Below are 27422 nucleotides of genomic sequence, written 5' to 3' on the forward strand. Positions count from 1 at the left end.
ATAACCACCAGAGGGAGTAGCTCTCACTGTTAAAGGCTGACTCCCAGCTTCCAATGTTCCCCTCTACCTGCCCTTTCCTTTTGAAATTAGGTCTCTGAGCCTGCGGATTTTATGGAATTTTCGGGTGTGCGAGGATGGTGCCGCTCTAGTCAGTAAATGGAAAGTGCGCAAAAAGAAATGCTGGGTTTAAATGAGTTACAAGGAGTCAAAGGGAACCTTCATTCTTGCTATAAAAATCAATCCCAAAGCCTGAAGTGGTGGCACACACCTAATATGAAAAAGAGAGGGGAAAAAAGAAAGAGAGAGAGAGAGAGAGAGAGAGACAGAAAGAGGAGAGAGAGAGAGACACACAGAGAGAGACAGGAGAGAGTGGAAAGAGGGGATAGAGGAAGAGAGACACACAGAGAGAGACAGAGACAGAGAGACAGGAGAGAGTGGAAAGAGGGGATAGAGGAAGAGAGATGACAGAGAGGAGACAGAGAAGAGAGAGGTGAGAGAGAAGAGAGAGATGGGAGAGGAGAAAAGAAAGGGAGATGGGGGAGAGGAGAGAGAGAGAGCGCATGTGAAAACACTCACAGGCACACACAAGTGCACACTTGTAACCCTGTAACTCTGGAAGCTGAGTTAAGGCCAGCCGGGACTATTTAGTGAGTTCTTGGCCAGCTAGGGCTACGTAGCAACACCCTGCCAAACAAACAACAGTGTCTTCAAATACACATTTTTGAAAGTTCTGAAGCATAGTAAAGAAATGCAGAAAATTAAGACCAACCTTATCTACAGAAGAAGAATACCTAGAAACAGAGTCATTTAACTTCAGTGATATGGAAATGCAATATGAGAAATTTTACACCTTGGGAAAGGAGGAAAGGAAGGAAGGAAGGAAGGAAGGAAGGAAGGAAGGAAGGAAGAAAAGGCCTGACCAGTGGCATCCAGTGCTAAGGATCCACGGGGCCTCTCAAGAGTGTGTCCCTTGAAAACAGTTTGGCCCAGATTTCCAACTTGGATACTGATAGCCTCTTGGATTCAGCAGTAGAGCTGGACAGTCTGAGACTATAGAAAGGGGATGGGAAAGAGGGGGCTGAAGCCACCAGGAAGTGGGAGCCATCTTCTGCAGGAGAAGCTAGCTGTGCAGAAAATGACTTTAACAAGAAATTCCCAGAAAACGATACCCAAATGCCCAGAAAGCCATTTGCAACGTGCTAAACCTTATGGGTTGTTAGGGAAATGTAGCTATAAGCACAGAGAAGAACATTCATCAACATGGTCACAGTGCATTGGGGATGCAGCACAGTGGTGGAGTGCTTGCCAGGCATAGGCAAGGTCCTGGGTTCAATCCTAGCAACATAAAAACAAAACGAGTCACAGCATTGAGAAAGACCAGGCTGGTAGCAACTTGAAAATGCATATCATGCTGTGTCACCGCATGGTACCACGATCCACCGCTTGGTACCACCATCCACCAACTCCACTCCCAGGCATACGCCACACAGAAGTGAACAAGACAGTGCAATACAGGATGTGCAAGGGGCCGGCAAGACGGCTCAGCAGATAGAGGGGCTTGTTGCTGAGCCTGGACCTGAATTTAACCCCAGAACCCATGTAAAGGTGGAAGAAGATTGACTCTGTAGAGTTGTCCTCTGACCTCCAAACATGTGCTGTAGCATGCATGTACCACCACCACCACCACACACAAAATAAACAATGTGATGAAATTTTTAAAAATATATGCAAGAATGTTCATACTAACACAACCCACGGTAGACAGAAATCTATCAGCAGAAATAGATAAACCAGAATAGTCACACCATGAAACACTATGCAGCACAAACTACCCTACCAACATACAATGTGGATGACTCAGATATACAGTTTTGAGCCAGGTAATCCAGGCTCCAAAGACTGCATACTGTATAATTCCTTTCTTGTAAAGTTCAAAACCGAGATAAGGCTGGGAGGGGTGATGCAAGCTATGGTCCTAGTGCTTGAGATGGAGAAGCAGGGAGAGCAGATTAGCTATGCGTTTAAGATCTCTGGGCTCATGAGATATTGCCTTAAAAAAAAAGGACAAGTTAGCCATTGGTGATGGCACATAACTTTAGTCCCAGCATGCAAGAGGCAGAAGTAGGAGTGTTTCTGTGAGTTCCAGGCCAGCCTGATCTACAAAGCAAGCTCCAGGACAGCCAGGGCTGTTACACAGATAAATCTTGTTTTGGACAACACACACACACACACACACAAACATACACACACACACACACACACACACACACACACAAAACCCAAACAACAACAATAATAAACAACCACTCAAAAACAAAACAATAACAAAAAGGTCAAAAATTAAATTTAAAAGCAGTGATGTTGGGGTTCGAGCAGTGAGATTGGACATGGACACAGGCCATACTCCTAACCAAGATCCTATCTGCAATTGGTCCCCAATTACAAAGGAAATATTAGCCTTTCCCAGTGGAGGAGTCTCACTGGGCATATTTAGCACACTTCAGGCCAGTCCCCATGCCCAGGAATTGATGACCAACACAAAATGAGCTCAGTGGTATTTTTGTAGACTTTTGTCTCATATTATTTTGTTTGGAAACTTTTTTATTGGTCTTTTGCTTGTTTACTTTGGTTTTAGATTTTTTTTCCTGTGTTGTTTGTTTTTTAAAGAGAAAGAAAGAAAAGATGTATAGTTGGGTGGGTAGGGAGGGGAGGATGATCTGGGAGGAGTTGGGGAAAGGGAAAATTGTGATCAGAATATATTATATGGGATTTTTTTTCAATTAAAAAATAGGCATGATTAGGCTGTGGTGGCACACACCTTTAATCCCAGCACTCAGGAGGCAGAGACAGGTGGATCTCTGAGTTAGAGGCCAGCCTGGTCTACAGAGGGAGTTCCAGGACAGCCAGATCTATACACAAAGAAATCATGTCTCAAAAAACCAACCAACCTAACAAGCAAAAAAAGAGTGATGGTCCTGGGGTGTGCCTCAGTTGGTAGAGTGCTTGCCTTCAGCGCATGAAGCCCTGGGTTCCATCTGATGTATGCATACACCAAATGTATCCTGCATCCCAGCCTCCAGGAGGGAAACAAGAGGATTAAAAACTTACTATTGGCTAGATAGTAAGTTTGAGGCTAGCCTGGGGCACACATAAAAAATAAGAAATCTAGAAAAAAAGAAGCAGAGATGAGGATGACAGTAACCTATGGGAAGGGAAGGAGCTGTGGTGGGCAAGGACGGGAGGGACACTGGCCACGCTCTTTCTGCTCTTTGTTTTACTGGGCCCTGACAGAGTGACAGTAGCAGGACTAATTGTATTTATGAAAATATACCACTTTGTACACACTTTTTTTTTCTGACTGATGGAGTTGTGATTGAATAATGTACTACTTACTCCCCAAGCTCCTTGTGTAATGGGGTGGTTCTCTTGGAGGGGCGTGAGCTTAGTGGGAGATAGATTATTGGAGAAAAAAGCCTTTTCTTTATAAACCTTTTGTCACAGCTTTTATTTTTTGTTTTGTTGTTCTTTTTGTTTGTTTGTTTGAGACAGTCTTTCTATGTAGCCCCAGCTGGCTTGGAACTTGGAACAGCCCCAGGCTGGTCTCGAACTCACAACCCTGAGTAGAAGCATTAAAGGCAAGCGCCACAAGTACTGCTACTCACGGCCCCATCTCAGATATTTTGTTAAGAGACAGAACATAGAACGGCACATGTGATACATTCTGAATCAATTTCTACCTTTACTGAGACAGAGATTCTTTTCTTAGGTGTGTGTGTGTGTGTGTACATGCACACCAACGCTAGTGCCAGCATAGGCCAGAGGTGTCAGATCCCCTGGAGCTGAAGTTGCAGGTAGTTGTAAACTTGGCTACATGGGTACTGGGAATAGAACTGGTGTCCTCTGCAAGATCAATAAGCATTCTTAATGGGGGATACATCTCTTCACCCCACGGGAAAACATTTAGAAGAACGAGCAGATGTTGGAATGGATAGACGTGGTTGGAAAAAAAATAACAAGGAATCACGTGTGACTCTGGCTATAGCCTCAGCAACTGGGGAAGCAAAATTACTCTTTGCCACGATGTGAAAGATTGAGGAAGGGCTCGCCTGGGCAGGACATGGAAGTCAACTTCCTGCCCAGGCATGTGATGTATGGTCCCTACCAGGCATTCCGGTGAAGGTGTTAAGTGACCACCTGGGTCTCCAAGTTTAGAGGTTGGGGGAGAATTCAGAGCTGGGAACTCCAGGTCTGTAGGTTCTTTCTATGGAGACAGAAAACAAGTCACTAGTCCCAACCTAATCTTCAAGGGGCAAGAGGAATAGGGTCTGTAATCCCAGCACTGGGGAAGCAGAGACTAGAGGCCAGCCTGGTCTAGATACAGTTCCAGGCCAGCCAGGGCTACATGTGAGATCATGTTTCAAACTGGAGAGGAGGAGGTGGAGGAGGAGCAGGAGGAGGAGCAGGAGGAGGAAGGAGGAGGCAGAACAAAGGAGTTCAAGAAATAGTAGCTTGGGAGCTGGGAGGCAAAACCAGAGAGTGGCTTCCAGGAAACAGATGACCCAAGGTGACTGAGACTGCTGCCGGGCCACGATAAGAACTTGTGGGCGCAGTTTTGTGGAATGTTGATGTGTGAAATGTGGAGATGACCTACACCGGGAGGGAGATGGAAAGACCCAGAGCACAGCCTTTGCAAATTCTACGGGTTAGATAAGCAGAGGGATGGCAGATGGAGGAGATGTGGCCCGAGGACTTCCTGATGGGAACTGTTGCAGCTTGTTTGTGGAGGGGGGAGCAGGGATTTGGGATAAAGAAAGGAAAGCAGCAGGTGGTGAGGGGCCGTCACTGCATTCCTCTTGGGGTTTCACTGTGTCTAGAGCAGGATTCCTGAGGCCTGAAAAGTGGTTTGGTAGATAAGGCATTGCCTATGATGATTAATAGGGATTGAACAAGTCCCTTTACCTCCTTCCTTTAGTCTGGTCCCAGCAGCAGGATTCCAATGTTTCCTCTTGGTAAAAGGATCTGGCGTGGGCGGAGCAAGGAGGCCCTGGCGAAGGCTGGGCAGGACTGGGCTGGGCTGGGCTGGGCTAGCTCCTTGTGCCTGGAGCACAGAGGTGTGTGGAGCCTCCGGAGGCAGCTCAGCATGGTGGAGTTCGCACCTCTGCTGGTGCCATGGAGGCGCAGATTGCAGACCCTCGCAGTCCTGCAGTGGGTCTTCTCCTTCCTGGCCTTGGGTAAGAGGGTAGCCACCGGCACATGGGAAGGGCCGGGCAGCCAGCGGTAGCACGGGATGCCTGATGGAGAGATTCAGGAAGGGGCTTTGCTGGGCTCAGAGCTCCTGTGCAGAGAGGTTCCTGAGGTCTGCCGGAACCTTGTATGGGTAAGCAGGGTCTTCTGTGTCTTGGGAAAGCTTTAGTTTCCGGGACCGGGGGTGGGCAGTTTCCCTCAGGCTCTTGCTGCAAGCTGGCAAAGGGTAGGGAAGCATCCAATGCTCGGGAAAGCGCTCCCGGGTTTCCTGCTACTCGGACAGGCCGCTCTTCATTTTACCTTTCAGAAAAGTGGAGGTGGAACTGAGGCCAGGAAAGACGGGACCAGCCTCTGCTTCCCCAGCTGCATCCCCATGGGGATGACAGTGTCGCCCTATGGGGTCTTTGTAGATGAAATGCAGGAAGGTGGGAACCCAAGGCAGACCCTGGGCTGGCCCCCTTGGTGTGGATCTGCCCCCTGATCTACCAGGCCCCATTGATGCCTGGCTGTACCCCAGCTCTGCTGTGGACCAGGAAGGGAGAGTGGCAGGGAGCACATGGGACTCTCCAGACTGGGGGAAGACTGTCACTCCAGGACTGGGATTCAGCCTGGGTCCAGATCCTGCTGGCTGGCTGTCAAAACAGTCATATGCAGGGTACTTGGTCACACACTCATATGCACATGTATACACACATGTGTGTACGTGGTCCCTTAGGACCACCTCACCATTCCTCAGCTAGAGGGTATAATCTTGCAAAGTGGGCCTTCAAGGGCCCCGCCTCTAACACCCATCTTAATTGGTCTGTACTTCTATCCCAGGGTTGGTAAACATTTAAAACAGCCAAGCAGAGAAATGGCATACTTGAGAGACCCAGGCTGTAAATCAGGAGCCTACCGCCTGCTCTTTCCAGTGGAAGAAGGGCTGAGGGACGGGCAAAGAGCATCGGAGGAAGTGTGGCTATAGAAAATAGCTGATGGGCCTAGAAAACAGAGAGCAGGAGGCCTAAGCCCAGAGCTGGCTTGGCTCAAAGGGCACGGGAGACCCAGAGTCTCTTAGGCCATCCCCACAAGCTCACAGGGGCTGAGGGACACCAAACTCAGTGTGCCACCTGTAACCTGGAGGGCAGGAGTACATCTGACTGGACAAGCTTACCCCATCCATGCAGCCTGTGGCATCTGCCTGGCCCTGCTGTCACACAGACCTAGCAAGACCAGGGAGTATAGCACAGGTGCCAGGAGAAGCTAGAGAAAAGCAAGGAAAGGGCTCTTGACCCTTTCATGCCAAGAGTGGGCGGTTTTACTTTACCCTTATCCTGAGGGCAAAGGCGAATCATAGACCCAGCAGGGAAGTGACAAGGTCCAACTTTGTGTTAAAGGTCCCTGTACCTACAGATGATTTTCTGCTGTGTGGCGGATGAGAAGATCAAAGGCAAAGCAGTCCAAGTCTGTATCAGTTGTCACCAAATCAGGGCCCAAGGGCCCAGACCAGCCTGAGTATTTGGTTCTCTCTCTCTCTCTCTCTCCCTCCCTCCCTCCCTCCCTCCCTTCCCTCTCTCTCCTTCCCTCCCTCCCTCCCTCCCTCTCCTCTCCTCTCCTCTTCTCTCTCTCTCTCTCTCTCTCTCTCTCTCTCTCTCTCTCTCTCTCTCTCTCTCTCAGTCTAAGATCCAAGAGTTTTTGCCATTTCTAAGAGATTAAGTTTTGAACTGCTACCAGGCAGTGGTGGTGCACATGCCTTTAATCCCAGCACTTGGGAGGCACAGGCAGGTGGATCTCTGTGAGTTCAAGGACGGCCTGGTCTGCCTGGTCTACAGAGTGGGTTCCAGGACAGCCAGGGCTATACAGAAAAATCCTGTCTTGAACCACTACCCCCCTCAAAAAAAAAAAGCTGATTAAATTTTGAGCTGCTACTCATGTGCTTCCAGAATGTCTTCTAATTTGCATCTTACATCACAGGTTCTAAAATGTCTAAAATATTTACTATCTTGCCTCATTTTTTACTTTGATAATGATGATGATGAAGGAATGGCCTCAGAGCCTTGAAAGCATCAGGAGCTGAGTTTGAGTCCCAGGATCTCTGTAAAAATGTCAGGCATTGTGACAAATACTTGTCATTCCAACACTGAGGAGGCAGAGTCAGGAAGGTCCCTGGCACCCGATGGCCAGTTAACCTTGCCTAATGGGTGAGCTTCAGGTTAGTGCGAGACACCATCTCCAAAGGAGGTGGGCAGCCCTCCGTAGGTCGACACTCAAGGTTGTCCTCTGGCCTCCACACACATGCAGACAGGTGCATGCACACACCTGCCCACGGGTGAACATACACACATGTGTCATACGGAGAGGCGAGGGAGGAAGTGGGAGGGGATGGGGTCCACAGACGGCGCTACCTAAGGGAGGTTTTAAAGAATAATGAGGGCTGGGCTGGGGAGAACAGTTTCGTCGGTAAAGTTGACTGCACAAACACCAGGTGGGGTTGGTACCCTGCCTATAATATCAACACAAAGTAAGCAGAGACTCCCTAAAGCAAGCTGGATAGCTAGTCAAATCCATGAGCCCTGGATTCAAGAGAGAGAACCTCAACATCAGAGAGCCATAGATAAAAAAAGATGGAGATCAGAGTGTGATAGGGGAAGACACCCACACATACACGCATACAAACCACATACACACTGAGAGAAAATACAGTGTGCGTCTAAGCCTGCCCATACTCTGCTTCCTAGGGAAGCAGGGAAGGTGTGGAGAAGAAAGAAAAGACTAGGTGATTTGAACAGTCAGTTCAAGTGGACATATGGAGTGCATTTTGCAAAATGGCATGGAAGTAGCTGGGAAAGTCAATCAGGACCAAGCACCAAAGGCTCAGGCCCAGAGCCAAATGCTTTCCAGATGGGCTGCTCCTTTGCTTCTGTTTTTTTTCCTCTCTCACAGCTCTCATGGGAGAGCATGATCCCTCAGTGTCGGTCTATGCTCTTCTTAGCTGGTTTTGTTTTATATTTGTTGAATGAATGAATGAATGAATGAATGGCATGGACCAAGCACTGACTCTCAGGTTTTACCCTGCTAGCTTGCTGTGTGAGCTTACTTAGACAGTGTGCATACCCTCTCTGAGTCTCTAAAAAGTAGAGCTTTAAGAAACCTCAGGGTCCCCCCTCTTCTTTCCCCTTCTCCATTTAATCTTCCCATTCCAGTCTCTTCCCTGTCTCACCATAACTATATATTCTATTTCCCCATCTTTGGGAGATCCTCCCCTCCTCCCTAGTCCCTTACTTTATACTTAACTTCTGTGGTTATATGAATTGTAGCATGTCCACTGAAAGCTTACAAGCTAACATTCACATATAAGCATGTATGTATTTGTCTTTTTGAGTCTGGTTTATCTCACTCATTGTGATTTTTTTCTAGGTCTATCCATTTTACCTGCAAATTTTATGATTTTGTTTTTTAAAACAACTATTAATATTTTATTGTGTAAACTTGTCACATTTTCTTTATCCATTCATCTGGTGGTGGGCATTTAAACTGCTTCCAATTTATGCCTTTTACAAATACAATAATAATAACACAAAAACAAACAAACAAACAAGAAAGCAACCTCAATCTTAGTTGGGCATAATGGCACACACCTCTGATCCTAGCACTTGGGATCTCTGTGAGTTTGAAGCCAGTGTGGTCTACATAGTGAGTTCCAGAACAGCCAGAGCAGCATAGTAAGACTCTTTTTCCCCCAAAATACCAAACCAAATCACTAACAACAAAAGAAACCACAGACTTGTAGACTGGGTAAAAGAAGGAAGGGTTACCTCTCTAAATCCCCAAGTATGCCCAGCCTGGGCTTACTGTTAGCAGGCAGAGGGAAAGTCTGGGAATCAGGACCCCAAAGCAGTATCTTTCCATTGATGGGAAAGTGCTCTCTGTTTTCTCCTAAACTGTTTCTTTTTTTTTCTGTCTGCAAAAGTAACTTATTCAAACAACATTCAAACATGTAAGTAAATAACTTCCCTAATCCTCCCCTTCAAGTAGCCACTGTTAATAGTTTTTCTTCTTGAGAGAGCACCTTATTTAAGCGGGAGCCACTGCAGAGACTTTTGGTTTGGCCCAAATGGAAAGAACTGTAGCTGAAGTTTCATTTATTTATTTTACATTAAAAAATCGGGGATGGGCTGGAGAGATGGCCTAGTTGGTAACCTTGCTTGTGCAAGTATGAGGACCTGAGTTGTTTCCCAGGTACCACATACCAAGCTGGAGGTGGCAACATACACTTGCAGCCCAGCTCTGGGAAGACTTAGACTTGAGGATCAGGGACATTCCTGCCAATCATCCTTGCTGAATCAATTAGCTCCAGGAGACAGGAGGATGTAGGGATGAGCTCCAGGAGACAGAAAGATGTAGGAGTGAGCTCCAGGAGACAGGAAAATGTAGGATGAATGCCAGGAGACAGGAGGATGTAGGGTGAGCTCCAGGAGACAGGAGGATGTAGGGTGAGCTCCAGGAGACAGGAGGATATAGGGGAGAGCTCCAGGCGACAGAAAGATGTAGGGGTGAGCTCCAGGAGACAGGAAGATCGGGAGCATTTCCACCAGTCATCCTCATTGAATCAGGGAGCTGCAAGGTGTTATAATTTAAGAAAAGCTGTGTTCAAGAGAAAGACACCAGGCAATGGGGTTTAAGCAGAGTTGTTTTTTTTTTTAATTAGGGAAAGAGATCATAAAAAGGGGAAGAGGGGAGACTGGCTTCTGGAGATGGGAGCAGCAGGAGAGAGGAGAAAGGAAACAGGGGGAGAGAGGGGAAAGAAGAAGGGACAGAGAAGAAAAGAGAGGACAGAGAGAGGGAGAGAAAGAAAGAGAGAAGGGACCGGCAGCCTCCAAAACAATACAGAGAAACCCTGTCTCCAAAAGCCAAAAGAAAGAAAGAAAGAAAGAAAGAGAGAGAGAGAGAGAGAGAGAGAGAGAGAGAGAGAGAGAGAAGGATAGGAGGTGGGCAGGGCCCTTTTAAAAGGGAACATAGTGAGTAAGCACAGGCGGTGCTCTTGGTGGCTGCAGCTGAGGATGTATCCTGTCAGAACCCCAAGGACAGGCCAGTACAGATGCCTGAATTCTAACACAGGGTCAATGAAAAACTCATCTCAGAAAATAAGGTGGTGGGGTTACAGACTTAGGGCAGTTGTCTAGCAAGTATAAGGTCTTGGGTTAGGTCCTCAGTTCTGGAGGGGAAAAAAGGTGGACAGTGATAGAAGAAGACACTTGACCTCTGGACTCAACACGCACACCCAAAAGCATGTGCATGTACACACACACAGACACACACACACACAATTTTTTTTAAAATAAGGTTTTCCCGATGTAGCAGAGAGTTGGCCTGAATTTGCAGTCCTGCTTCAGCTTCCAAGAGCCCCGACCCCATGCACATACTATGGCAGTCGCTGCTTTTCTCCAGTGCAAAAGGCACAGATAGACACACTTCAAGCCAACCTCCCTGTCTCCTACTCATAGGACCTTTCAGTCCCCGCCAAGGACATCTCCATTTGTGCCGGCCTGTGTTCCTACTCATGCTGGCACTCACAACTGTTTCTGAAGGTAGTTAAGACAAACAGAAAGTAAGAAAGCCATTCACCATTGCTCTCCGAATCTTATAGGGGTTCAGGCTGATGTGAAGGCAAAGCTTATACAGATTAGGGCAGGATGAGCCTCTGGCTAGGAAGGAGGGCAGATACCTGGGGGGAGGGTCAGGCTGGCCCTCAAAGTGTTGACTGTAGCTGTCTCTTCTTCCAGGTTTTCCACAGACACCACTTGTCTGAGTCTGTGTATGAATCCTCCTTGTTTTGGTATTTGTAAATAATTCCATGGCATTTGAAAACAAAGGACATATATGGACTTAATTTAAGTGTCTACTAATGGAGAAGCAAATACACACAATGGGACATTAATGGGAAGGGGGTAAATACCTATGACCCCACACTATGGTGTTCCTGGAGTAGTTAGATTAGAGTGAGCATGGGTGGGTGGGAGGAGGTGGGGGGAGCCATGTTTCTGTTTGGGATGATAAAGAGTTCTGGTGACAGTTGACACTAATGGCTGCATAAGGAATGCACTTAATTGGTACTGAGCTGTATAGTCACAATAGTAAGGAGATGCACTTTGTGTTCAGTGCATGTTATTAGAACCAAAAACCTTTAGGACAGGGCTGGGGAGAGGACTCAGTGCAAGTGTGAAAACCAGAGTTCGGATCCCCAGACCCTATGTAAACGTTGGGTTGGCATGACAGTCTGCCAGTAATTCTAGCACATAGAGGGCAGAGATGGAGATGCTGCAGCAGGGTAGCTAAACTAGCCAGTACTGGTGGGCTCTGAGTTCAATTAAGAATAAAGTGGGGCCGGGCGTTGGTGGCGCACGCCTTTAATCCCAGCATGGGGGCAAGAACAGGAGATAGTGCCAGCTCACAGAGCTGAGAACAGGCTGAGCGGTCGGGCTGTGCCTTGCAGTAATCGGACACCATGGCAGGGCCTTAGGAAGGAGTCTGGGCTTAGCTTTGACTGAGGGTGGACAGAGAGGGGGCTGGAAAGAAATTTCTTTCCTTTTTCTCTAGGAGTCTCAAAGGTAGAAGGCAGCAGCTAATTCAACCCATGGCTCCACTTACTGAGCGCCTGGCGAATGCATATGGCCTTCCTGGGGGTGGGGGCCCCGTGCCAGTGTGGTACATCCTGATGCGTGAGGCATGGAAACTGGTCTCCTCCGAGTGGTGTGGCGGGACAGGCCAGTGCTGCTGGCATGGGGGCACAGTCATGGAGGAGCTAAATTCCTTGCGGCTCTCACTCTCGTGTTTCTCTCCCAGCCCAGATCTGCATCGCCGTCTTCATAGGCCTCCTGTTCACCAGGTTCTGGCTCTTCTCCGTCCTATATGCCACCTGGTGGTACCTGGACTGGGACAAACCGAGAAGAGGAGGCCGGCCCATCCAGTTCTTCAGACGCTTGGTGATCTGGAAGTACATGAAGGACTACTTCCCTGTCTCTGTGAGTACCAGGCTTTGGGGTCGAAGGGCCTGTGGGCCACTCATCTATGTGGGGACAGGAGGGCTACAGAGCATAGTGTTAGGAGCCTGAGAGGCCTGTGGAAGAGCATAGTGTCTCTCTGGTTGTGGGGCTCAGACCAATGTGGACACTGAGGAATAAATGTGGCTTGAAGGGGATATGTGTGTCTTATAGGGACAAAGCCATCAGCAGTCAAGGTTCTAGGTGAAGATGACAAGCAGCAGGTCTTAGGAGACTCCACATTACATTTGGCAGATAGGGGGACCCAAGGGTAAGACCTGGGTCACAAGTCATACTGTGAACTCTCCTATAAACTCACTGCTTCTGCACGGGTATAGGGCCCCTAGAGTCCATCCTGCCTTACCACTGGCAGGCTGTATGTTCTTAGGCAAGGCTTAGCTCGGGCTGGCTCAGCATCCCTAGGGACCAGCAAACAGTGTGATATCCCCTACCTTGAGTATCTTTGAATCTTGGCATTTTCAGGTCGTTGTGAACACGTGGTCCTGAGTGAGCAGACTCTGGGGCTCCTTCAGTGGGATGCGGATACAGACAGGCTGAGCCCTGAAAGGCCCAGGGAGTATTGCTTACTGATGGGATAAAAAGGTGGTAGGGATGCAGAGGCCAGGCTGGGGCACTTGAAGCATGGCTCATGGAACTTGACAGAATAGGTCCTAATCCAGCTCTGCCATGTAGCAGCAGTGTAACCCTGAGGTGGGCTGCCCAGTCTCTCTGTGCTTCTGTTTTGGTCATATTTAAGATAGAGATAGCTGGACGTGGTGGCACACACCTTTAATTCTAGCACTTGGAAGGCAGAGGAAGGAAGAACTCTGTGAGTTTGAGGCATCTTGGTCTATATAGTGAATTCCAGGACACCCATTGCTATCTTCATAGAGACCATTTCAAAAAACAGAAATGTTGCTGTATACCTTCCTGGACAGTGTGGATCCCAACAGACTGTGCAGACAAAGTCCTCGATCATCTTAGCTGCTCTCATACCATGTCACTGAGTCAGTAGGACACTGCTTGGATCCTGGACACTCTGACCTTCACCTCTGCCTCCCCGTGTAGAGTCCCACCTCTTTCTTTAGTCCACGACTCGAGTCCCCAGCTCTCAAAGGAAGATGGGGGGGACAGGGTCATAGAGGTTAAGCAACTGCTTGCATCATGGGGACCCCAGTCAAGGGTCCCACCCTGTGCCCTTTTGAGAGTCCTGGGGCCACATGAAGGCTAACAAAGGTTGGGTGACAATGGCATGTAGGAGCTCCTAGCTCTCTAGTGATCAGGATCTTCAAAGAAAGGGGCTATCAGGGAGCAGGAAGGGGCTGGTAGAGACTGTCACTTAAGGACATTGAGAATCTTAGTGTCAAAGGAGAGGGAGCATGGACTAGCTTGGAGGATTCAGATGAGTGACAGTCATCTCCACCCCTCTGACTTGTTTGTTCTACAGGGACCTCTCCCAGTATCTCACAGCATAGCACAGCACCACACAGCACCACACAGCACAGCACAGGACAGGACAGCACAGGACAGCACAGGACAGGACAGGACAGGACAGCACAGCACAGCACTGCACTGCACAGCACGTTAGTGGGACCCAAGAACATCCATGAGCATGTCTTGAGCAGAGTTTCCAGTCCCCACCCCAGGACCTCTGAGCTCTGTGACTAAGCTCCCTCCTCTGCCTCACCTCCCTCCAGCCCTGTACCGGGCAGGTCAGAGTTCTCTGGGAGGGTGTGACGTCTACCTGGGGAGGTGTGAGTGGCGTCAAGTACAGACCCCAAGGAAGCCTGGTTAGTTCTGGCTTCCACTGAGTTTTGCAGATTCTGGCTCTGGTTTCCCTTTGCTTTCAAGAGCTAAGTCCTGAGCTCAGCAGAAGAAAGGCTTCATGCAAAGTGGGTGGCACAGGCAGAGGCCAGGAATTTGTCCAGAGACATCCTGAGCTGGGTCAGTGTTAATAAAGCAGAAGCTAGCCTGAGCTGTGGCTAGAGAGGCAGCTCAGGTCAGTGGAGCTCCCTAGAGGTCACTTCCCAAAGCTAGGATGGCTAGTGGACATTTTCGGGGTCCGGATAGCCCAGGGCTCTGGAGGACATCAGCTTCTTCCCACTTGGATTCCCAGCAGCAGGGCTGACAGAAGGGGAGGGGCGGGGCGGGGGTGGGTGGGTGGGTTGGGGGAGCTCTCCACCTGTGACCTACCCAGGCTCCATGCAGAAGTGGTGACCAGGGGCAGGCGATACCAGTGAGTGGCCAGCAGAGGGAGAGATGCTGGTCTCTTTGGATGTGCCAGGCTTGGAATAGATGCAAGCAGGAGAGGACCGCAGCCTGCAGACTTCATTTTCCACTGGCCTGGCAGGATACCTCCCCTCTCTTCTGGGCACTTTTCTCTCCCAGCTCTGCTGACACTGCCACCCCACCGCCATCCACAAGTCTCTGCACTCCTCATCAAATTCCATCGTCTTCTGTTGACTTTCAAGTTTTGATTATTTGTTACTACGATTTTTACAAGCTAGCTTCCAGGAGTGGAAATACCAAACAAAACTAGGACATTATTTATGACAGTACCACGGAGCTTTCCAAAGTCATCTTTACTGCTTCCCCAAGAGCTAATGGTGAGGAGTCAGGAGTTTCCGTAGAGGGAACTGTTCCTACCACATGTGATAAGATGGGCCCAGGAGTTGGGTGTCTCCGTGGAGATTGCATCACCCAGAATAAACACACTCTACACAGGTCAAGACCTCGGCAGGGACCAAGTTCTGTGACCAGGGCCATGACCTGGGATCACACTGATCACTGTCACAGTCAGCTTAGGACAGTGCAGACCACCTCTCACCCCTCCCCGTCCCTGCCCCTCCCAACAACTAGCTTCCAGGAGGATTTCTCAATCCCTGTTGACAATCAGGACCAGATAAATCCTTTGTTCTGACTATTCTCACTCCTGGCAACTACCTACTATGTACCATTACCACTGTCTTCTGCTGTGACAGTCAAAAATGACCATAGACAGACAGGGGCGGGAGATGGCAAGCTCTCTCCCCTTAGTGAGGACCACTGCTCCAGAACCTGTGTTCTGGGTCCTAAACTTCCCCCTTTGGCTTGTCCTTCCTTCCCTCTACCCTAAGAACCTCTCTTTTTCTGTATTCCACGTGTTCCACAGTCCCACTCCATTATCTGTGCTTTCACAGAACACCCGTGGGATAAAACCCATCTCCGCACAGCCTGCAAGCCCCTGCAGTCTGGGCTCTTACCTGGTTTTCTTGTCACTTTTGCCATCTCAGTTCTCCAAACATAAGCCATGTCACCAGTGCAAGGACCTAACTGAAATATAGCCCCACTTCATTAATCCCCACCACCTTTTACACAGAGTTTGCATTTGGAACCTGGGTGCCCGAGCTCAGGCTAGGCTCTGCTCCTTCATTAGTGGCTTGAGCCTGAGAAAGATCAAGGGTCTCAGGTTCCTCCTTCTGTGCCCTGGGGACACTGACAACAAAATTGTTCTCAGGGGTGACAATGGAGGACAAAGTAGGTTGTTGTTGGTACTGTGCCTACCACAAAGTCAGTGCTGGGAATGTTCGTCCACTCAGACACTTTTCCCAGCTCCCAGGGCCTCATACAGGCTGCATGTATTCAACTCTACAACAGTGTGATTGGGGAGACTTACAGTATTGTGTGGGCCATAAACACACACACACACACACACACACCTTCAATTACGATTGCAGGATGTATCTTGATTTCAAGGTGTTTAGGATGGAGAGGGAATATGAGGGATATATCCATAGATGGCAGTGACTTTGGTGTGAGAGGAAGGTGGGGCAGAGAATTTAACCGAGAATCTGGGGAGGCCAAACCTGGACCCAGGGCCACACGGGGAACTATAAGCAGGGACAGACAGAACATCCAGCCTTTCCTTCATCCATCCATCTGGCTGTGAGGGAGGATACAGGGGAGTTGCACCAGGCCCTGCATACATACATGTGCCTACCCAACCAGTCACACACACATGTATACACATTTGCACACACACACACACACACACACACAGGAATAGATACTCACACCCAAGGCCAGCACCAGATATACTGATGCTGTCTTCCTGCCAAGTAATCTAGGTGCATAAGTAGGCCATGAATCCCTTTCCTTGTATGAAAATATCGATCCACTTGCCCTTGGGGCAGTTGAAGAGGCTGCTGATACAGAAGTCTGGGGGAGGGAATCCTAGAGTTCTGGATTTTGCAAGGTTCACTAGAAAGTTCCAAAACTAGTCCTGAATGCCCTGTGCCCTAAAGCAAAGGATTTCTGGATCCCTCCTGTGCTCTCTGCAATAGATGGCAGGACTCAAATCGAAGTCACCTCTGTGGTTTTGGGCAACTCTCCCATCCCCTCTGCACTCCATTTGCTCACTTGTGCAATGGAGCTATCACACTGCAGCCAGCCCCCAGGGCCCTGGTAAGTGTTACAAGCTAGCAGTACTGGTGCTTTGTGTGTCCTAAAAGAGCCAAGAGGACAGTGAACTCTGGAGCATGTGACCCACAGAAGGGTTGAGAAGGCACAGGGCACACGTGGAGAGACAAGACTGAGCCAGTGTAAGGGTGCACTGTATGATGTTAGGGTCTTCTGTGCAGGCACGGAGAAGGACCTTGTAATTAGAAGTAACATTTTACGTTCGTACATTTTGAGGGCCACATTGTTCATAAAAGCCAAAGAGTAGAAACTACTCAAGTGTTCATCAGCTGCGACACAGCATGAAACAGACCTTGGAAACATGCTAGAATATGTATATGGCTTCATTTATATGCTATCCAGAATACACAAACCGGGAGGGAGCAAAGAAGAACAGATTAGCGGTAACCAGAAAGAAATGTGTCATAATGGATGTGGGTTCCCTTCTAGAGCTGTGAGTGTGCTCTAGAGTCAGTGGTGAGATTGCACAGCTGTGTCAAAGTGCACTCGACTGCACGTTTTCAAAGCCTGGAACTCATAGTATACAGGTGACAGCAGTAAAAAATGAATAGTCTCAGAGTCTAGCAACCTGGCTTCCCTCTCCCTCAATCCCACTGGAGAGTGCAAGGCCCAGCCAGGATTTCTCCAGACGTCCACCGCCTTGCTTGGCCACCCTCCCCTCCTCTAACAGAGCTGAGGGAGCTGCAGAGAGACTGGTGTACCTCACCAACTCCCCTCTTCTTCCTTTACTTCCCGGGGACCTGAAACAAGCCTGTCAGGGAAGCGCCTCCACTGTCCTGTTGGCAAAGAGCAACAGAGGCACCAAGGAGCCAGGAGTTGGGTGCAACCCTGACATGAGCTTCTGGACTCCTGGCTTGGGCTCTTTCTCCTACAGTGGAATCCAGGTGAGGGCAGGATTGGGTTCCCTTCTGAGGGAGCTGCATCCGCCCCTCCCGCTGCCTTCCTTCCTTCTCTCCCTTGTTCAGCTCTTCCCAAAGCATCTCCTCTCTCCCATCGTGTGTGGAGACACAGTATGTACACACAGCCTCTAACCCTCACAGAGAGCAGTTAGCACAGAAGATAGCAGTAGAAACCACCTCCGGCAAAGCTCAGCCCGGGCCTCGGTGGGACAGTCACCCTCCAGAGCACATACTTGCATGTGTGCATGTAAATACACATGCAGATAGATGCCAGTTCTCTCGGTTCCCACCCTTGCCAGGGCATTTCTCTACACGCAAATGCTTTGCTATCAAGGGTACAGTTACTCATTTGCTCATTTATTTATTTAGAGCAGTAATGTGTCCTTGTTCAAAATTCAAGAGAACCAAATAGCAGGGGTGAAAGACTATTTTAGGGCTGGGGAATGGCTCAGGCAGTAAAGCACTGGCCTCAGAAGCCTGTGGACTTGAATTTAGTGCGCAGTACTAATGTGAAAACACCAGGTTGTTTAATCCTGTCACTGGGGTGGTGAAAACAGGCGATCCCCAGGGTTCAATTGCCAGGTAGTCTAGCTTAATTTGTGAATACTAGGAAGTAGATGATACCTGAGGCTGTTCTCTCTCTCTCTCTCTCTCTCTCTCTCTCTCTCTCTCTCTCTCTCTCTCTCTCTCTCTCTCTCTCTCTCTCACACACACACACACACACACACAACAACCCTGACCACCAGTGTCTGGTGCAGCCGTAAGCAACAGTGTCCCCCTCCACTCAGCTGCCATGTCCTGCACACTGTGTCCAGCTCCTTGCTGTACACTTAACAAGCTATCCTGGCTTGCTTCATACTCCTCCGTGACTGTAGTCAGCCCTTGTCGGCCTCATGGTTTGTCCAGACAAGGTTCTGATATCAGCAAAAACCGATGCTTCCATGAATGACATTCCTCAGATTACATTTGACCAGACTGCAAACAATCCTGTAGGCTAAATCCCTCGGCAGGGGAGTTACTAGAATGAGAGACCTGTTCTTTTTGTTTTTTGTTTTGTTTTCCATAAATTTCCAGTTGTTTTCCCAGAGGTGCAGACTCTAAATATCACGTGCTTCCCCGTATGGAACAAGGAGTGAGCACATTGGCACTTGTGTGAGCTAGAGCTCTGACCCTACTGGGGTCTCTGTCATCTCCTACACCCTCTCTGTACTAGGGGAAGGGGCTGGGCCTTGTCTGGGAAGGCAACAGACCCTCTGTCTGTGGCTCCTATAGTCCTTCTTGCAGGGGCCTGTGGTTCTCTGGAGGGTTTTGATGGACTCTGTGGTAAGGGGTTTTCAGAGGTCAAGTCAGGATGGAAGACAGGAGAACTGGAAGCTTTGCAGCCTGGGTGGGCAGACAGGCTCAGGGTCCCATTTCTACTTCCAGGCTGCTGAGGCCTCTGTGGCCCCAGAGGCAGCAAGAAGAGTCCTCAGGGACACAGCTGCTGTGAGTTTCAGGTTTCTGACAGGATGACAGTTCATCTGGCAAAGCTTAGCTGGTGGAAAGGGCTTCCTCTCTCCCAGAAGGTGTAAAGGCCCTGCCACCAGCCCTACCAGGAAACTTCCTGCCCAAGGACTCCAGGCAGATATGGGCTGCTCTTAACTTCCATAGCTGTGGCTCCCAGAGCACAGGGCACTGAGAAGTAGAGAGTAGAGAAGCAAAAAGGGAAGGGACTGGTCCCTTCTGTAACGTGGCCTCCAGCAATAACCTTTGGACAGGCAGAGCAGTGCATGCGCATGCATGTGTGAGTGTGTGTGTGTGTATGAGAGTGTGAGTGTGTGTGAGTGTTGTGAGTGAGTGTGTATGTGTGAGTGTGTGTCAGAGTGTGTGTGAGTGAGTGTGAGAGTGTGTGTGAGTGAGAGTGAGTGTGAGTGAGTGTGAGTGTGTGTATGAGAGTGAGTGTTGTGAGTGAGTGTGTATGTGTGAATGAGTGTGAGAGTGTGTGTGAGTGAGTGAGTGAGTGAGTGTGAGTGTGTGTGTGTGTGTGTGTGTGTGTGTGTGTGTGTTGGAGAGCAGAGAACAGCCTTAGGAGTCAGTCCATGCCTTCCGTCTTATTTGTGGCAGGGCCTCTGCTGCTTCTTCTCTGACATGTCAGGTTAGCTAGCCTCCAGCTTCTGGGAATTCTCCTGTCTCTACCCCCATCTCACTTAGTTGCCATTCATGCTGTGTGTCTGAGTTGACATGGGTTCCAGGAATCCAGACTCAAGTCTTGCGCTTCCACAGCAAATGCTTTTACACAGTGAGCAATGCCTCAGCCCCCTCCATGCCTATGTCCTCACCCCATCTCACCTAGAACTGTTTAATGACCTCTCACTCCCTTGCTGGTGGTAACTCTGGGCCCTTGATGCTTGAGGCTTGACCAGTGAGGGTAAGTTTCTGCCCCTGCATAGCAAAGAGACTTAATGCAGTTGGCATTAGGGTCTGTCCTTGCAAAGACATTCACATGACCCAGGCGTTCCACGGGACTAGAGCCAGTCTCAGATCCACAGGCTCTGTCAACAAGATCAGAATCTATTTCTGGTCTATCTTGTGACCACTCACTCCTAGAGTGGTTGGGCCAACTTATCTTTTGAGTGAGGTTGAGATGGAGTGATCCCAGCCTGGTGATGCCCCACGTGGCCCTCATTTCCTTCACTTGTGTCTTCCCTACTTTTCTATTGCTATGAAGAGACACCATGGCAAGGCAACTTATAAAAGGAAACATTTAACTAGGGGCTTGCTCACAGTTTCAGATGGTTAGTCCATGGTCATCGTGGCAGGAGGTATAGTGGCAGGCAGGCAGACACGGCACTAGAGCAATAGCTGAGCGCTTTTCCTCAAGTTGGGGACTGGTCCTGGTGTGGGCTTGCTTTGTTTTTAGAGACAAGCTTTCTCTGTGTAGCTTTTGGAGCCTGTACTAGAACTTGCTCTGTAGATCTGCCTGCCTCTGCCTCCCAAGTGCTGGGGTTAAAGGCAAGCACCACCACCACCTGGCCTGGTGTGGGCTTTTGAAATCTCAAAGTCCACTCCCAGTCTCACACTTCCTCCAACAAAGCTACACCTACTAGTCCTTCCCAAAACTGTTCTATCAACTAGGAACCAGGTATTCAAATATCTGAGCCTATAGGAGCCGTAGCCATTCAAACCATCACAGCATCCTACCCAGTAGCCAGGAATTCCTTCTCACTTTAACCTCTCCGCAGAAAGGACAGGGTGCTCCTGGGACAGGGTCAAATGTTCCAGCTTCACACATAGGCGTGGGCGAACAATTTACCCAAAGCCATCACCCCAGCCTGGGAAACCGCCAGCACCTGTGTATCACCCACTGTCGTACACAGCCTCTCTCTGCGGAAGCATCCAGGGAGCTCAGGATTCTGATGAACCTGAGACTCTGAGTCCCAGAGTGGCACAAGCCAGTAGCAGAGTCAGAGCTGGCATACAGGCCCTGCTCTTTGTCACCAGCTTGCTGTTTCCTGCAGTTGGTCAAGACGGCTGAGCTGGACCCTTCCCGGAACTACATCGCGGGCTTCCACCCTCATGGAGTCCTGGCTGCAGGAGCCTTTCTCAACCTGTGCACTGAAAGCACGGGCTTTTCCTCACTCTTCCCAGGAATCCATCCTTACCTGATGATGCTGACTTTGTGGTTCCGGGCCCCCTTCTTCCGGGATTACATCATGTGCGGGGGTGAGTCACCTTATCTGAGACCCAGGTATCTCAGGAAGATGAGGCTACTGGGTGGGCAGGGGATCCGGGAGAGGGCTGTCAACAGTTCTGTGTTCCTTCCAAGTAGTTGTTCATTAACAGTAGAGGCTAGAGCCAAAGAAGAACTTTCTGCATCGCTGTGCTGGGAAAGCCCATGAGGCGGTGGGAGGAGGAAGAAGACTCAGAGACCCCTAGCTGGTGAGGGTGTTGTTGGGGGGAATCCTGACTCTGTGGACATTGCCGATGGTTTCTTTCTTGGACCGCTCCCATCTTCAGAGTCATGCCCCTTCACTCGGTATCTGACCCACCTTGCTCTCTTCTTAGGGCTGGTCACATCAGAAAAGGAGAGTGCTGGTCACATCCTCAACAAGACAGGTGGCGGGAACTTGCTAGCCATCATCGTAGGGGGCTCCCAGGAGGCACTGGACGCCAGACCTGGAGCCTACAGACTGCTCCTGAAGAATCGCAAGGGCTTCGTCAGGCTCGCCCTGATACATGGGTATGGAACCCTGGGAACAACACTCTGGGTCCGTTGGAGGTTTGGACAGCAAAGATGACTGTAGCTTCTATTTTGGCAAGGAGATTCTCAGGCCATATGATGAAAATTGTAAGTTGATGTCTCACAGCCAAGTTTCTAAATACGTTTCTATAATGGAGGCTGGGGGAATCAATGGCACTCTGTGAGAAGGGACATGTTTCCTACTGCTGGTGTGAACTCTGAGATCTTTGGGAATCTGGAAGGATGGGGCTGGGAACTTACTGCCTACAGAGCTGCTCATCCACCATGGGAAGAGGCATTTTTGAGGAAGTCTAGCCGGTTGGCACAAGAAGATTTTTTTAGGTGAACAGTAAAAATATTTTACACCCAGGAGGAAACTCTAGGGCATTCTGGTCTACCCATCATGGTAGCCACCTGAGAGAGTTGGGCCTGAAAAGGCTCTCTGAAGGTCAGAGAGGGGTCAAGGCAGGTGTGCTTCAGTTCCTGGCTGCTGAGTCCCTCCCTGCTGGGTGACCTTTCCATCCATGCCTTCCCTGTGTCCCTCTAGGGCATCGCTCGTGCCAATCTTCTCCTTTGGGGAGAACAACCTGTTTAACCAGGTTGAGAACACCTCTGGCACCTGGCTACGCTGTGTCCAGAACCGACTGCAGAAGATCATGGGCATCTCCCTCCCTCTCTTCCATGGCCGTGGTGTCTTCCAGTACAGCTTCGGCCTCATGCCCTTCCGCCAGGCCATCACCACCGTAGGTGAGCTGAGATCCAGACCAGCCATGACAGGCTGCAGGAACAAGGCTTGGGCTAGATACAGGGGACTTGAGGATGGGAAAGATAACATCCTCATCCTCATGGGGCTCTCATTGTGGACAGGGATACACACCCATACACAGATAATAATGTCTGAGTACTCATTCTCAGTGAGAGGCACTAATGTCTGAGTACTCACTCATTCTCAGTGAGAGGTACTGATGGCTGAGTACTCATTCTCAGTGAGAGGTACTGATGGCTGAGTACTTCTGATTCTCAAGAAGAGATGACAGGGACGTGCTGCTGGGTGTCAGACACTACACTCGTCACTTGCCATACTCAAACTTGGTTTGTCCTAGCAACCTTTGAGTTAAGGACTATTATCTCCATTTTATTCATATAAAGTAAGGCCCAAAGAAATTAAATGACTTCCAAAAGCTCCATTGCCTTTGAGGGACAGAGCTGAGGTTGTAACTGGAATCTGTCTGACCTTCATTAGGCCAGAGAAGGAGGGCTTAATTGTGATTGGGATGAGCTAATGAGGTTTGTGAAAAGAAAGCAGAGAACAGAGATGTTAAAATGCTGTGCAGGGATGGGGAGCTGGCTCATTCAATAAAGTATTTGCTGAGCAAGCTAGAAGATGTGAGTTTGACCTCGAGTACCCATACACAAGCTAGGCACAAGGCCCGGTAATGAGCACTGCAATCCCAGTGGGGGGGGGGCCTGAAATAGGAGGATCTGTAGGGCTGGTGACTGGCAGTCTACCAGTTGGCAAGCTCCAGGGCTAGTGAGAAACCTTGTCTCAAAAGAAATAGGATGAAGTATGACTGAGGAAAATGTTCAACATTGACCTCTAGGCTTCACATGTGCTCACCCATGCACACAAACGCATACATGTACAAAAGAGAATTCTTTAACAATTTGTGTGCCATCAATAGACACTGAATTAGACTCTGGGACTCTTCCTGCAAGAAATTAACATGAGGCCGGGCTGTGGTGGCACACATCTTTAATCCCAGCAATTGGGAGGCAGAGGTGGGCAGATTTCTGAGTTTGAGGCCAGCCTGGTCTACAAAACAAGTTCCAGGACAGGCAGAAAAACCCTGTCTCCAAAAACCAAACCAAAAAGAAGGAGGAGGAGGAAGAGGAGAAAGAAAGAAGGAAAGAAAGAAAGACAGAAAGAAAGAAAGAAATTAACATGAGCTTTGGTATATACACTTAACATGAGTTTCAGCTATTTGCACATCTCTTTTGTTTTCTTCTTGGATTCTCATTTGACATTTGTAGAGAGAACTCTATTTGCTTCAGCTCCACCCATCCACCCACCCATTTGTTAGTTGAGCACAGATTTGGTAATCCTTGCATCATGGTCTTACTGGGTTGTATGACAATGTCCTCATGTGTTTGAATGTTGTTGCTGCTGCCTCCAGAGGTATTTCCAAGAGGAGAGGGCACTGCTTTCCAGCCACACAGATTTAGAAGTTTTTGAGAGTCTTTCTGATTTCTCCCTATGACCAGGGAGCATTGCACATCTGCACACATGGTAGAAGAAGGCCTACCTGGGCTGTGACACCTCCACCCTGATTCTAGAAGTGCAGGCGCCTCCAATTCTGACACGTTCAGCTCTCAGATCACGTACCCTGGAGGTGGGGTGCACCCCCAGTGTTTAAAACCTAGAACTGCTTCCACCTGGTTAGTTGGATAGATTACTTAACTTCTCTGAATCTCATTGTATCACCTATCAAGTAGGAATAATAACAAGTTTTGTTTGCCTGGGACTAAGGGAGAGAATGCATATAAAGAGAATGCATATTGCCTCGCATATTGAAAGCTGGCTGTTAGTTGACCTAAACCTTGGAATTCAGTACCTGAGGACTGGGGAGGTAGCTCAGCTGGTAACGTGCACGCAAGAGGAACTGAGTTTGAAACCCCGGTACCTATGAAAAACTATGGGTGTGGTGGCACATGCTTTTAATCCCAGCACTGGGGAAACAGAGATAGAAGGATCCCTGGGGCTCACTGGATGGCCAGCCTAGCCCAGTCAATTAGTCCCAGGCCAATGAGAGACTTGTGTGTCCATAAACATGGTTGATGGCTTCTGAGGAACAGTAATGGAGATTAACCTCTGACCTCCACATGCATGTACATGCAACACGAACTCACACTTATACACACACATGGAGTGAGGGGAAGCAGGAAGAGTGGGCGATAGAGAGAGTCCAGAGTATCTGAAATCTGAAATCAGGGGAAGAGGGCTTGGTAGTGGGACACAGGCCTTGTGGGATGACCATAGGGGTGGCCCTGCTCTCAGGACTCCTGAGACTGCAGTGGTGCTCACTCCGGGCCACTGTCCTCCTCTGTCCCTTGCAGTGGGGAAGCCCATTGAGGTGCAGATGACACCACAGCCCTCAGAGGAGGAGGTGAACCAGCTTCACCAGCTCTACATCAAGGAGCTATGCAAGCTCTTTGAGGAACACAAACTCAAGTACAATGTCCCTGCTGACCAGCATCTGGAGTTCTGCTAAGTGCCTCCAGCCAGAGGACAGCTGCATCTGAGAGCCTGCAGGAGTGTTGCCCGGAGAGGGGACTTCCACGAAGCAGTGCCCAGTGCACTGGAGGTGCTGTGAGGAGAGGGGCCTTCCACAGCCACCCTGAACTCCTACGAATCCAGGCAAGATGGAAGAGGAGGCAGCTCCTAGCCCTGGCATTTGCACCTACAGCCAAAGCTCTGAGGTCTCCCTGTCCTTGGCTTGGCTGTCCATCTGTAGGATGGGGGGAAAAAAGAAATCTCTAAGGTCTCTACCCACTGTAATAACGTCACTCAGACATGACCAAAGGACAGCAAGGGGAAAAGGGAACAAAATTCTCCTTCCCTATCTTTGAGTGACAATGCAAAAGAAGCCAGCACCCCAGGCCCCCCCTGAACATGCCCCTCATCCTGCTCCCTGGATGTCCCTTCTTCCCCTGTGAGCTGGAGAGGAGAGTTAGCCATGTATGCCCTGGTACCCGCCCTCCGTTTCTTCCAGATTCTGTGTCCTCTAAGCGATGACATCGATACCAAAGGAGTCCAGAAGGTGGTTAAGGAAGGCAACGATACCAAAAGAGCCCAGAAGGTGGTTAAGGAAGGCAAGAGCTCAGTCCTCCTTAACTACCTGACTGTGACTGAGGTTAGGCCTCCTTGTCATCCTTCTAAGTCTCAGTTTCCCCAGCCTTGATGACCTGGGAGCCTCAGTGCTCACACCACAAGGGCTCCATTAGGGAGCCTCTCACTCATGCTTTAAAACCAACTCCAGCCACTGTTTGGCACAAAAGGGCAGCTGCATACATGTTACCTCAATAAATGAAACTATTCTGTTTCATCTCCCTTCTCTTTCTTTCTCCCAACTAATGGGGCCGGCTGGAGCCTCGACTTATGCCCTTAGTCCTGTCCCGTGGCCCCAACCTCACCTTGAAGCTGGGTGAACTAGGTTGTAAAAGACCATGTCAGTCTCCTCTTTTCTCACTGGTCACCCTGCGTTTTCCACCTTGAAAAGGAGGAGGAAGGGACATGCCTGTGGACATACCAACACATTGAAAGCCAGAGGGGACACATGGGTGGCTGTGTGTCTCCCAGTGGGCCATACTCTGGCCAGGAGAATTCTGGATTCCTGGGTTAGCGATACTAGACCTACAGAAGAGCCCAGGACATGGCTGGATTGGAAAGAATGCCTGACTGCCCCTCCTTTGTAATGGGGAGCACAGCCTTCCATGTAGGAGCAGTTTCTACAGTCACTGGAGAAGGATGCATTGGGATCTCAGTCCTAGACCCACCTGTCTCCAGTGACCCTAGGCAAACCATCTACCTCTAAACCTCAGTTTTAGCATCTGACACAGGATGGCAATATCCCGCTCTAGTGTTGTGAGCAGTCCCCAAGCCATAGAGTCACACCGTGCCCTCCACAGAATGCTGCGCAGTATACAGAAATTAGTAGTTCAGTGACATGGGTGCTTAACACCTCGTGCAGGCACCTGGGGTTGAGACAGGATGGTGTGGGAGAAGAACAAAGCAGGGTGTGGTGACACACACCTTTAATCTCAGCACTGGGAATGCAGAGGCGGGTGGATCTCTCTGAGTGAGTTCGGAGGCTGGCCTAGTCTACATAGTGAGTTCCAGGATAGCTAGAGCTATGTAGAGAGATTCTGCCTCAAAATAAAATAATCGCACCCAGAGCCAAAGGCAGAGGAGTCAGAGAAGGGAGTGCCGTCTTCGGGTCCAAGGAAGATTTGAGGAAGTGGCCATGGGCAGGGCCTTGAAGAAAGGGCAAGATGGCAAAGAAGATGGCGATTAGGGGTCCATAGCAGCTGTCCGCCACTGACTCCGTAGCCACCAAATAACTGAAAGCAGCGAGAGTCTTTTTTCTCCCAGTTCTGAGTAGCTTCAGCTCTGGTGCAGCTGCAGTGGGACACGTGGGTCATGTGAGGCTGGGATGGCTGTACATAGTGGTGACAGCAGGCACAGGGCCCAGCTTTATCCTGAGTGCCTTCTTAGCACCCTGTGACGACTGGATTCCAGAGGAATCAAAGTCCTGGACTACACAGCATGCAGTGTGAATTCTAACCACACGCCATGCACCTAAATGATCACAAGGTCAGGAATCAGAAATAGACACTATCTGAGTGTGAAGAGGGGCGGGGTTGTCACATCATAAAAGGTGCTGGAGAGTGCTGGTGGCCATCTTTGCAAACTGTCTACAAAAATCTAAAAGTAAAAGCCTATGGTGGAGCCCTCCCTCCCCCGCTTCTCTCTCTCTCACTCTCTCTCACCTCTCTCTCCCGTAATAAAGCCATTGCATCCCAAGG

At 49.5% G+C, this 27422-nt stretch overlaps 1 protein-coding gene across 1 annotated transcript; it reads left to right on the plus strand.

Moving 5' to 3' along the window:
* Positions 1-5074: 5074 nt before the first annotated feature.
* Mogat2 (monoacylglycerol O-acyltransferase 2) lies at positions 5075-25942 on the plus strand. Its single transcript, XM_005073975.4, has 6 exons — positions 5075-5231; positions 12067-12245; positions 21118-21322; positions 21665-21839; positions 22387-22586; positions 24954-25942. The coding sequence occupies exons 1-6, from the start codon at positions 5141-5143 to the stop codon at positions 25106-25108; spliced, it is 1005 nt and encodes a 334-aa protein (XP_005074032.3). The 5' UTR covers positions 5075-5140; the 3' UTR covers positions 25109-25942.
* Positions 25943-27422: the final 1480 nt, after the last annotated feature.

The sequence above is a fragment of the Mesocricetus auratus genome, unplaced genomic scaffold (assembly GCF_017639785.1).
Source record: "Mesocricetus auratus isolate SY011 unplaced genomic scaffold, BCM_Maur_2.0 Super-Scaffold_4256, whole genome shotgun sequence".
Classification (NCBI taxonomy): domain Eukaryota; kingdom Metazoa; phylum Chordata; class Mammalia; order Rodentia; family Cricetidae; genus Mesocricetus; species Mesocricetus auratus.

Excerpts from the sequence above, each read along its gene's own strand:
- Mogat2 (XM_005073975.4), top strand. The coding sequence starts at position 5,141 with ATGGTGGAGTTCGCACCTCTGCTGGTGCCATGGAGGCGCAGATTGCAG. Across the intron at positions 5,232-12,066 it reads CTTCTCCTTCCTGGCCTTGG|CCCAGATCTGCATCGCCGTC; the intron begins GTAAGAGGGTAG and ends TTTCTCTCCCAG. Across the intron at positions 12,246-21,117 it reads AGGACTACTTCCCTGTCTCT|TTGGTCAAGACGGCTGAGCT; the intron begins GTGAGTACCAGG and ends TGTTTCCTGCAG.